Source organism: Periplaneta americana, chromosome 3 (genome assembly GCF_040183065.1).
Source record: "Periplaneta americana isolate PAMFEO1 chromosome 3, P.americana_PAMFEO1_priV1, whole genome shotgun sequence".
NCBI lineage: Eukaryota > Metazoa > Arthropoda > Insecta > Blattodea > Blattidae > Periplaneta > Periplaneta americana.
In genome coordinates, this window is record NC_091119.1 from 129681217 (window position 1) to 129694365 (window position 13149).

At 35.1% G+C, this 13149-nt stretch overlaps 1 protein-coding gene across 18 annotated transcripts in view; it reads right to left on the bottom strand.

Annotated features, from left to right (window-relative positions):
• ATP8A (ATPase phospholipid transporting 8A1) overlaps nt 1-13149 on the bottom strand; it is a 415740-nt gene that overhangs the window by 44598 nt on the left and 357993 nt on the right. For 15 of the 18 annotated variants that reach the window (XR_011331403.1, XR_011331402.1, XM_069821593.1 and 12 more), the window contains 2 exons: nt 12418-12552; nt 6167-6268 (listed from right to left, as the gene is read on the bottom strand). Coding sequence is in view for 16 of the 18 variants with exons in the window: in XM_069821593.1 (XP_069677694.1) it covers nt 6167-6268; nt 12418-12552 (237 nt within the window). In the remaining 2 variants the exon portion in view is untranslated. Of the gene's footprint in view, nt 1-3863; nt 3957-6166; nt 6269-12417; nt 12553-13149 lie in introns of those variants that run through there. The other 3 variants (XM_069821599.1, XM_069821600.1, XM_069821598.1) reach the window with 2 other exon arrangements.

The window sequence follows — 13149 nt, forward strand, 5'->3', positions numbered from 1 at the left end:
AAGTGATTTCGTGTACCTCATAATTAGACTTCGGATTTTAGGTAAAAACCTATTTTAATCCCTAAAAGATAAGTTCATAAAAACTTGCAAGTACACGTTTCATATAAAACTGTGCCTAAAATAGGTATTTTAATAGCACCTAAAATGCCTATTTTGACGACAAAGCCTATTTTGACCTATTAAGTATGTTTTATCTCTAATAGGTCAAAACACCCATTCTCATTTCGAAAATTTGTATTTTAAATTCCAAATGTGTTCCTGGTTCTGTTGGAAATGAAGTAGGCCTACGGGATAAACTGGAGCAAGTTCTGCAGAGAAATGTAGGACTGGAGGACCTGCGTACTGCTTCAGATATCCTAACAGGAAAGAACACGGATTTAAAATGTAACATTCCTGTCCAACTAGTGTCAAAATTGAAATACGCTCTTGTTACTTCAGTGGATGTAGAACGTTCATTTTCAGCATACAGATTTGTGCTGAGTGACAGACGGCATTGCTTTTGAATTGAAAATTTAGAAAAAGTATTAGTATTTATTGGGAAGCTAATTATGGACATTAACGGACAAGACTTGGTAAAAATTGATTATATTTGACTTGTTTGTGTAGTGAATTTATGTCTAAAACTTATTTTTCACATTTAATTGTTTAGTTTATGTATAATTAGTTATATATTTGTTGTTCTTGTACTTTTAGTAGTTGTGGTATAAGCATTTAAAATGATTAAATTCTAAAAGTGAATTCCTAATGATTTGGAACATGTTTTTAAAGAAAACATTTTTGTTAGAGCCTATTTATGATTCTTTAGAGACTGTTCCCTACACTTTTAAGCCTAGTTCAGGCACCTAAAATTACATTTTAACGACCTAAAAATCCGTACCTTACTCATAATTATTCAGTATATTGATACTTTACTGTATTTTAGTTATTTAATTCATCATCATCATCATCATCATCATCATCATCATCGTCATCGTCATCATCACCATCATCATGTTCAATTTATTTAATTAGTCTTTAAGTGCTGAAAAGATATAATTATTCATTCTATTCATTCTAATGTTAAATAAAATTTAAAGTTCTGTGCAAATAACTCTTAGTTTTCAGCTTGAAGTCATCGTCGTCGTCAACCTCATCCTCATCGTCATCATCATCATCATCATCATCATCATCATCATCATCATCATCATCATCATCATCATCATCATCATCATCAGCTTAGGTTTAGGTTCACTTATTCTTATTCTCAAGATGCTCTTGATTTAATCAAAGTTGCTTAGGTCTTTCTCTATCTCGTTGCCCTTTAGGTAGGTATTGGAGGAGTCATCACTCTATGCTTGATTAATTTCACAGTTAATGTTAGTTGAGCTTCGAAATGAATTAAATTAATACTTAGTGAAATTTAGTTCACCAAATGTTATTTAGTTGTTAGTAACAAGAGTTAGAGAAAACCGTATTATGATGTCAAATATGAGTAACATACGAAGGTGTGCTGGAAGTAATGTCTCCTAATTTTCTGTCATTGTTAACATATTTTGGAGTGCTTGCTATCATGCATTCTACTAGTTAAACTTTCCTGCTTCATTGACGCAAGTTTCGTACATCTGCTGCTAGAGAGCTCTGAATTATAGTTCAAAACATAGTGATATGCAATAACACTATGTCAATGCATGTGAAGCAGCATGCTGCGATAAAATTTCGAACTGCAGAAAATGTTCTTCTGAATGCTATTTATCGGAAAATGAAGGCGGCTTAAGGGGATGAATGTGTAGACATCAGTACTTTGTGATGTTGGTCTGTTCATGCTTATAATGAACAAAATAATGGTATGACTCACAACGTGTATGACAAAGAACGAAGTGAATGGCAGTGTACTGAAACTGTTGATGCTCATCAGAACTGTGTCAATGAACAATGAGGATTAGAGGGAATCATTGCATAACACAGAAACAGCTATCAGTCAAGTGTGGTATATCACGCAAGTGTGAGCAGGCAATATTCACGAACTGGATTCCGAAAACATTGTGCACAATAGGTCTTTGTTTCACTGTCATTGATCATTCTCCATACAGTACTGACTTGGAGCCATCAGACTTTAATCTGTTCTCAAAAGTTTATTAATTCTGAAGATTCAGTGCAGATTGATGTGAGCCTATAGCTCCACCATCAAAGTGAAATATTCTACATCGACAGTATCAAGAAATTGATGTCCTGTTGGGAGAAATGTGTTGATCACCAGGGTGATTATATGGAGAAATAATTATACAGATATCAACGATAAAGTTGTAGAAAGTTACCATTTTTTATTTCACTCAAATAACTAGACCCATTTTCAAATAAAAAATTACGAGGCATTACTTTTCAGCATGTCTATATTTCAAGAGTACAAATAAAATGTTCAGAATGGCGCTAAATTCCTATAACTCTTTACATTTCTGCAGTCCAGGACTTCCTGCATGAATCTGCTAATTTTTTTTTAATACACTGTGAGCTCTGCAAGTATTAAAATGATAGTTGAGAATTTTATATATTATATTTATTTATATTATTCTTGTTAGGCCTACTATTAATGTTTTGGAATTAAGACTTTTTTTACCCACATATTTTTCACTTACCCACAAAACTAGCAAATTTCCATGCTGTACAAAAATAATTTTGTTAATGCATCACGTTTTCAAAATAGCATGTTACATTCACAGTGATACATCACCAGGAACAGAGCAGTGGTCCAGATTCACATAAGCAAACCAGACGTACAAGATGATGCGCATACTTTCTCATATGCTATGTTACTTATGCATAACCAACAAAAGCAATGGTAGTGAAATAAATATATGCAGTTTAATGCGCGTTTTTAATGATGCTCAAATGCTCAATTCATATATCAGTACATGATGGTAGAGCATAAACAATTCATATATCAGTACATGATGGTAGAGCATAAACAATCACATGAAAGCTCATCGTCTACTTTCATAGATTTAAAACAAAAATGCATCTTAAAAAAATAGTTGATCAATGTTGACTTTTTTTTTAGAGTCAACAAAATTGGCAAAGTGATTCTTCATTGCGCATTATTTTCCTAATGTTAGTATTAGGTACACCATTTAAATGGCTAAAGCGTCTGCTTTTCATGCTGGTGAGTGTAGGTGTGATTTATGGTGAACAAAGACAGTACTGGACAAGCTTCCTTAGAGTACTTCTAAGTTCCTTGCAGTAATTCAACTGTTTCTCCGTAATTCATATTTATGCTTATTAAAGATGCAGAATTCAACAGAAAACTACAGCAATGTATCACATTCCCATAAGACTAACTTTATGGAACTTATAAGGCAAATATTTCACGAATTGAGTAAGAATAATTCAATCCTTATAATTTACATCGATGGCTGAGTCTTCAGATATGGCAAATATTATTTAAAGAGTGAAATTTAATATAACTCAGTTCATGAAATGTTAGTAAAATAGAAATGGTTCGTTGTAATAAAATTTCAATGTGCTGAAAACACAAATTTATAATAAAACAGAGAGGAGGGATAATACAATTTTTACTTATACTTTCATTAAAATAAAATTTTATATTGTACCAAGGTTTTACTGTATAGTTGCTATTAAAGCTAAGTGAGCTCATCATTTGAACGACATATATGTTTCTGTGAATTTCGTTCCGTAATATATAACGTGAGCAGCAGTCACAAATGACATGCACAATGCTGACACGGACTAATGCAGTGAACACATATTGGCTCAAGTACATATATAGCATACTTACGGACACGAACATCGTGTTATTACAAGGTGGAATTTCCTAACATTATTTCTTTCCTAAATTTTGCTTTGTGAGGAAAATACAACTGAACTTGCCTGAACTTCGTGATTACTCATATCAAGATGGATATATGGAATCCTCTGGATGGACTCTACTGCTGAGGTGCAGGAAATTTGCGGAGTTGGCTGGACTGTAGGGGTGATACCAGTTTAACAAGACATCGTAACTCCTATTTCTAATGTGTATATTCATATTTCTATAGTTTCATTAATATACTCTGTGCGTCAAATTATCCCCATCCAAAAATATTGTTATAATTAAATTGGAAGAAATTATATGTTTAAAAACAGTAACTGAAATGCTAAATATGTAGAATATTATTGTGTAAGTAGAATACGAGAGTTTAAGCAATAATTCAACCATGTTTAGGTATGTGGAGTACTTCTCAAGTTTATATATTACATAATGTGAAAGAAAAACTGTATGGTTATTTTTCAATTGATGTACTATATTATCACATTACCATATGATTGAACAATAGTGTTTTTTAAATCTTAAACATTTGAAAAACAAATTTAACGTGTATTTCACATGTTTTCACATGTTTATTGTAACTAAGAAAGGTCCAAGGAAGAAAACTTGTTGCAGTTATGTTTTCTGCCTCAAATGTTTGCATTTGCTTTGCTAAGAATAAGAATCATAGTCCAACAATTAACATCAACAGATACACAAATACTGTTAATGTAATGTGATTGATAAAGTAATGTTTCTTTCCACAAAGTAAATGTTGATCATGTTACACAATATGGTACTACTACAGTCAATTGAATTTAATTTCCAGACTTTTCTCTTTAAATCTATAAAAGACTTCTGCAGAGTGACACCTGCAGAAACATGTGGTCCTCTAGGAGAGATGTAGGTGAGAGAATAAAAAATAGCTGCCAAGTCTTATTTATACACACACACACACATATATATATATATATATATATATATATATATATATATATATATATATATATATATATGCAGAAGCCTTTAAGTGGTTAGGTACAGCTTACAGCAATAAAATGTTTGGAAATATTCAATATTTTTTTTCCTCCATTACTGTGTCTTGTACAATAATGAAAATTGGTATGTGCAAAACACTGTCCTGCTATATGAAAAAAAATATTTTTACGATTTAAACAAAATGATTTATATTTTTTTTTTCAAAATTCAAAATGGTGGCAATTCACTGTGCAGTGATGAAGCGTTTCTCTCATAACTCATAAACCTGTTAACTTTTTCATGTTCTCTCTCTTTTATTTTATTGCTGAAACTCATGTTTACAATATCATGCTCTTTCAACTACATTTCTTAATAAATCATTTTTTTTTTATTTTTTGTTAGAAGAAAATACTGATATTTGATCATTTTTAAATTAATTAATTTTTTTTCAGACAATCTATCAAAGGTATAGAAGTAATTTTGCATCATATTGTAGATATGAAATGCATAAATATACACAAAAAATTTCATCATAGAATGTTAGATAGTTTTTGAGTTACGAGGGAAATGCTTCATCACTGCACAGTGAACTGCCATCATTTTGAATTTTGAAAAAAGAATATATATATATATATATATATATATATATATATATATTTATTTTTTTAAATCGTAAAAATATTTTTTTTTTCATATAGCAGAAGATAGTGTTTTACACATAATAATTTTCATTACCATACAAGATACAGTAATGGAAGAAAAAAATGTTGAATATTTCCAAAATTTTACTGCTGTAAGCTGTACCTAACCCCTTAAAATGCTGTGAACTGACATGACATGAGAACCCCAGATTTACATCTCTTTGTAGAAAGAGGATTTACTTCAATTTTTGTTATTCTTATTCAATAAGAGAGTATGCTTTTGACCACAAAGGTTAACTCATGAAATATATGTAAGATGTAGTTTAAGGAACACATTTCTCTTGCTCTGAAAACATAAGATATCACTAACAATTTAAAAATAAGAAAACAATATCCTACTATTATTATAACGAATGTGTAAGACAATATAATCTTATTCTTTGCAACAAATTTTTACATTTGACACAGTACACATAATTCTAATTTTTTATGTTTTCTGTTTTTTATGTACAATATTTTGAAAAATAATAGATTCCTTCCATATATAATGCTTAAAGCGGATGACAGGGTTGCTGTTGTGTCTGATAGTGTTAGGCAATGGGAGCTACAACTGTATCATCACACACACTGAACTTACTCCACAATTCACAACTTCCAGGGCCACATTTACAGGAGGGATCAGACAGTTCTCTCATACATATTGTAATGCTAATATTTAAGTCAGGACACCTACTCTAGAATCAACATAAAGGCATGTAAGAGTACTCACGAGTGTTTGGTTTCTTTCATAATGACTTTCCCTGGATCAGCTTTTCTTATTTCACTTTCTCGAGCCATCTCCGTTACAGACTTAAATGCTGTAGCATGTATCCTGGAATATGATTCAGAGATTTCAATCAGTAGAAACAGACAATGTTGAAAGTGTGGCGTTTGCAGCTTGAAAACTGAAAATGAGTGTAGGAAATATTATTTACAGAAAAGTCTACATATAAAGACTATAAATTGCACTTATCTGTTTGTGTAGTTACCTGATTCTTTATTACTAAAAAATAAAAACTTATTTTCGATAGGATAATATATATTAGTGTAACCCATTCCACGTAACTTTGGTTTACAGTAAACAAATGAAACCAAATGTAGCACAGATCACTCACTCACTCACTCACTCACTCACTCACTCACTCACTCACTCACTCACTCACTCACTCACTCACTCACTCACTCATCAATGTTCAGTGGAACAAAATGGGTTACACAATCATACGTTTCTGTAATGTGCTATCTATTGTTTACACCAACTTAAAATCAAACCACTTTTATGGATAAATATATAATAGGATGCGAAACTGCGGTCAGCACCATCTGACGACAGGGGGCTCAAATAAGGTGATCAGTGCCCGACGTCATAGGTGGTGAACATCAGAACTACGTGTTGGGTACATTAACCAGAGTTCTCTATTTATCCGTTCGTTCGAGACGTTGCTCAAGAAGACAAGACGGCAGCCAGAAACTTGCTAACAAGTGTGTTTAAGCAGGGTATGTTAAATAGTGATGTTTATGGACGTTGTAAAAATAGTTTTGTTGAATGTATTGCAAAGTAATAGTAATATAATAAATTGAACTATCTAAGAAGTTTTTGCAGACTTTTCCATTGCGCTGTACACTAAATACTCAAAGAATACAATCTCAATTATCTAACCTTTTGCTTTATTTTCTGTCTCTGTCTGATTATACAGGGTGTTTAAAAATACGGGGCATAATTTCAGGTATGTATTTCCCACATGTAGACAATCAAAATAGTTCATTACAACATGTGTCCGGAAATGCTTCATTTCCGAGTTATGGCCTTCACAACATTGAAATTCACCGGAATGTTTTTCTTTCCGCAGGTCGTTGTCATTACAGAAGATGTTCAAAATGTCCACCTCCTGCTTGAATACAGACCTCACATCGATGTTTCACTGACCTGCGAACACGATCCCAAACTCCAGGAGTATTGCGTATGTCCTCAGAACATGCCACAATTCGATTCCGAAGGGATTCCAAATCAGGCACCGGAGACGAATAAATCAATGATTTTAAATGGCCCCACAAGTACAAATCGAGAGGGTTCAGATCAGGTGAGCGTGGAGGCCAAGCAATTGGGCCACCTCTACCTATCCATCGATCAGGAAACCTTCGATCCAAGTACCGGCGAGCTGTACGACTGAAGTGTGCAGGAGCGCCATCATGCAAGAAGTGAATGTGTTGACGATTGATCAGTGGAGTGTCTTCTAAAACATGAGGTATGGTGTTTTCCAGGAAGTTTGTGTACGCCTGCCCCATAAGTCTGTTTACAAGTACATGAGGTCCAACTAATTGATCACCAATGATACCGGCCCACATGTTGAGGGAGAACCGCACCTGGTGATGAGATGGAACAGTTGCACGTGGGTTTTCATACGCCCATACATGCTGATTGTGGAAATTTGTTATGCCATCTCGTGTGAACTGTGCTTCATCTGTAAATAATACTAAGGCAGGAAAGTTCGGATTTACACCACACTGCTGCAAGAATCACTGACAGAACCTAACTCGTGCAGGGTAATCTGCTGGTGACAGCGCCTGTACACGTTGCAAATGATAAGGATACAATTGATACTCTTTCAACAGCCTCCAGACAGTCGTATGAGGAACACTGACTTGCAACGCTACCCTTCATGTGCTGATAGAAGGAGTCATGTTCACAGCATCCAGAATCTCCTCCTGTACTTCTGGAGTTGTAGATCTTGGTCGTCCCCTTCCCAAACCAGGAGAGTTAAATTTTCCATACTCGCACAGACGGTAATGGAGACGTACAAATGTCTTCCGATCTGGACATTGTCGCTGTGGGTACCTCTCCTGGTACAAACGACGAGCCAGCGCAGCATTACCGTCCGCCTTACCGTCCATGAAGTGTATCTCTGCCAGATCTTGATTTGAATACATGTCGCACAGTCTAACGCCTACACAACACTGAATGTAACCTTCGCCTCGGAATGAACTGTCAGAGTGCCCTCTTAATGTCTCCTTTGACAGCAACGACCTGCGGAAAGAAAAACGTTCTGGTGAATTTCAATGTTGTGAAGGCCATAACTTGGAAATAAATCATTTCCGGACACATGTTGTAATGAACTATTTTGATTGTCTACATGTGGGAAATACAGACCTGAAATTATGCCCCGTATTTTTTAAACACCCTGTTTTTAATTGGGTAGTGTAAAATAGATCGTCTCTTTTATCTTCCTATTGGCTCTGGTAAGAATTGTTAGCGGAAGATGCTGTGAGGAATAAAAATGTAAATGTTTTATTTTAAATTGGGTTAGTTTGAGAATAGGGATCAGGGAGGGAGGGAATACTTTCTGCATAGTTTAACATTTTCGTCACCAGGTGCGCTGCTAAATGCATGGAGTAATTAGTTTCTATTTTCGCTACTTGGTGCTCTGCTGGATGTAATAAATTCTCCACCACCCAACAGGTGGCAGCAAGATAAATTTATACATTAGCGCCTCTAGCATGTGTTATGGGAAACTCAGTAATTTTCGCATTCTATAATATATTTATCCATGCACTTCCTTTGTACATACTATGCACAGAAACCAACTATGCCGTCAAGGCATCAAATAACATTCTGTTTGTTAGAATGACCCACTGTGATGCATTTTTGAACAGGTCTTGATGACGTTAATTGAAATACTTAATAATAAACATATAGTACCATAAAAAAAAATTGAAAATAATGCTACAATTTTGCTTTCCCATCAGCATTATTTTTCCCTTTCAGTCGTACACCTTTTGTTATGAAAAAAATTTCATTTGGTACTTGCATACAAAGTTATTTTGGGTGGTCAAGATAAATGGAACCCAGTTTATGGAGGTGATTCTGAGGTTATTTGGAACAAAAAATGTAAATAAATTAATGGGATCGCATTCATAATTACGGAGATACAGTAATTTGAAAACGGCACAAAGAACATTTTATTTCAGAATTTCACTAACAAAAATGCAAAAAAAATAATTAAAATACAAACAATGATTGTTTATGTATCAGGCTGTTTCATTTAGAGTGGACTTAAATCACATTTTCGAAAATGCCTCCCTGAATCTCAAGGCAACAGTCCACATGGATGTAAACCTCACATGTAGCATTTTGCAGCTTCACTCCTTTGTCCTTTATTGTTGCCACGGCACCCAGAATGCGTTGAAGCAACTCTTCGCGTGTTTGTACCTTAACCTGATACACGACGTCTTTCATTCACCCCGTTCAGATGTAGTAATCTAAGGAACTCGGAATCCTATGACTAGGATAATGACAGTGATATTCGACAGCAGCAGCTTTCACATTACTATCACACACACCTAAAATAAACACCATAACAATATACTCCTCAGACAAAAACTTGTAAGATATCGTGATGTAACTTACACAAGAGATAACAGCTTAATAAATAGCGACTATCAACAATGTGTACGTAGTTATAGCAACAAACATACCTAATGTTCCATTCACTGTGACGCATTTCGAAAATGTGTTGTAACTCTGTAATTATGAATGTGATCCCATTAATTTATTTACATTTTTTTGTACCAAATAATCTCAGGAATCACCCCCATAAACCAGGGGAGAACTTTGTGAATCAGCCTGTATATGAATGCAATTCATTAAGCTTAAGAAAATATCAGTTGCTTGGTATCAAATCCAGGACAGGAAATACTACCAAGAGTGATTGTGAGCAAGCTCTTAAAACACAACAAGGTTTCAGAGCTGATTAACTTTGCCCTTCTGATGTCAGAGGTGTAGATAAACAGTTCTTAAGGGTGAAGTTCTCAGGCTACTCTAACTCATATCTCGTTTCACTGTATTCTTATACAGAGTGTCCCAAATTGATGTATGCACATTTTGAAACACTATTTCTCAGCAACGAGATGAAACAGAAATACGATTTTTGCAATTTGTATTCCTTCAATCCTATACATGTTCAAAATGGCCCCCTTCCACCACAGTACACTCCCAACAACAACGTACAACAGAGCGACATACCAACTGGATTGTTGCTAATGGAATATCATTACAGGCATGTTCAATCTGAACTCTCAGTTCCTCCAGTGTTTGTGGTTTTATAGCGTACACTGTGTCCTTTAGAATTCCTCATAGGTAGAAGTCTGGAGGGGTTAAATCAAGAGATCGAGCTGGGAACTCTGCAGCACTTCCTCTTCGTCCTATCCATCTCTGGGTCATCCTCATTGCCTCACGAGAACATTGCCTCACTGACTTCTTTGGGAACTGTGCAAAAGCCTGTATGACTGCATCAACACTCTCGTTATTGGTGGAACTTCTCTTTCTTCCGCACCATCCTTTCAACACATCTTGCACCATTCTGTCGACTTCAAACTTGTCTCAGATTCTTGTGATAGTTAACCTTGTTAGTGGTTGTGTTCCAAATTCAACCCTCCAACGTCGGTGAACCTCAACAACATTCTCCACTTTCCATTAACACTTCAGTACCCACTTACATTCATCGAACAATAATTACACTGCCATGTTTGTTTATACATAGATGAACATGTTTCCATGTTTTCCACTACCTTCTGAATCATAAACCGCAAAAATCTTATTTCTATCTCATTTCTTTGCTGTGAAATAGTATTTCAAAGAGTGTATACATCAATTTGGGACACTCTGTATTCCATTATTAAAATCTGAGGAAATTATCCATGAATGTTTGCCAAAAAGTACCATTTTGTACGTCTGGATGCATGCAATTAATTTTTAAGGATATGTGAATAGCAATAATGGCAATAGGGTCATTAGTGAGTGTTTTTATTGCAGATTTGATATTCACTGGCAACAGATTCTTCATATAATGAATATAAACAGGTGTATTAATATGCATATTTACCAATCATTCTAACTAAACACTAGGGGAGCATATTATATGTGAAATGTGAGCATGGCGGAACTCCAGTATGGCAGACATTTCTGATGGATAAAGCCCCGACTAATGGGATATACAGAACAACTAGGTACCGGTAGCAGTCTCTTACGAGAGTGAATACCAAATACACGTATTTGTTTGTGATTGTATGCGGTCTGCTAGGAAAGGAAAGGTGAAATGGAAAATAAATGGACCTGATTATTCTCTTTCTTAACGAGTATTCATTTATGATTCATATGTTCGTACTGAATTCACTCATGCATTCAGGAGATTATTTCATGAGAAATTCCCAGGTATTAGAGTTCCAGGTCTTACAATGATTCATAATTTGGTTACTACATTTCGTGAAACGAGAAATGTTAAAGATAAACGAAAATATGATGTACAGTGCTCAGAAAAGAAACTCTGGATGTTCATGGCCACCAGCTGGAAAATCCCCCTAAAAATGTCTTCAGCATCTTTCTCAACAACAGGAATATCCTACATTTCCATATGAGAGACTATGAAGTTCCTTAAGTTAAACTGGGTGATCCAGTACTTAGGAGTAGCTTTTGTGAATGGATTTTGAGTAAAGTGCATGATGGAGAAATTGATTCTAATCTCATTTTTTTTTTTTTTGAGATGAAGCTTAGTTCCACCCTAGATCATATATGTAACAGATAACTCCTCGCTATGTTAAAATCGGCAACACTTTGAAGAGAACGACCGCCAGGATCGCCACCTGTCCGCCGTAAACGAACACGAGATGGCAGCACAGTCGCTAATGTAATTCAAATGGGAATTATGACATGACTCCTTATGTACCAACTAGATGGCAGCATAGTAAACCTGACAAAAGTTGTTAACCTCAAAGCCTATAAGCCCAACATATATGTTACATATAGGATCTAGGGTTCAACTTATATTAATGGGGGGGGGGGGAGGAGGGGGGAAACCGATACTAGCTGCACTCACATTTCATAGATAATCCACTCACTCAGTATGTTATTAAGAACCTTCATAAAGCATTAATTATCTTAAGATTTCTTAAACGAAGTGATACACTAAGAAATTACTTAACACTCACACTTTATACGTTATGTCCCCTATTAGAGCAGTAAAAGGAATAAGGAAGAGCCCAAGCCAGAAGACAGGGGAGGTGAACATCATACGATCCATCCCCAACATCACTGCTCCCACTGGCAATGCCGGCCAAAAATTGCTGCAAAGCAATACAAGCTTAAAAATATAACAATAATTATTCCATTGTAACGATAGAAGCTCTGAGGAATAAGAAAAAATCCCGAATCAGACTTCCTGTCAAAATCTTCACAGGAAGATGTCATCAGTCTACACATTTAGACTACTGAATACATCAGCTAGATGTGGTATGGTGGAGGCTGCATTCACAATTTATTTCTAATAGTACACATGACTGCAAGTGCTCATGTTGTGAAGATGTCTGTACTGTAGAACACTGAAAACTTAACAAGTTTATCAATGTACAACATTTTATATTTCATGAAATGATGCAAGTTCATATTTTTATTACAGAAATCATAAACTCGTTAGCCTCATATTTTTTTGTAATATATGATTCATGCTTATTTAGAAACTCTGGTTTCACTATTTCATTATACGAAGTACCTACAATGAAAAAGTGCTGTGATGTTGAAAAAAAGACTTCGAGACTTCCACGGACATATACTTTTTCAGCATTACTGACACCAAAAAAGTGGTCCTGGGTATACTGATTTTGAGAGACGGAGGGAAAGAAAGGGGGGAGAGGGAGGGGGAAACAGAGAGGGAAGGAGAGGAG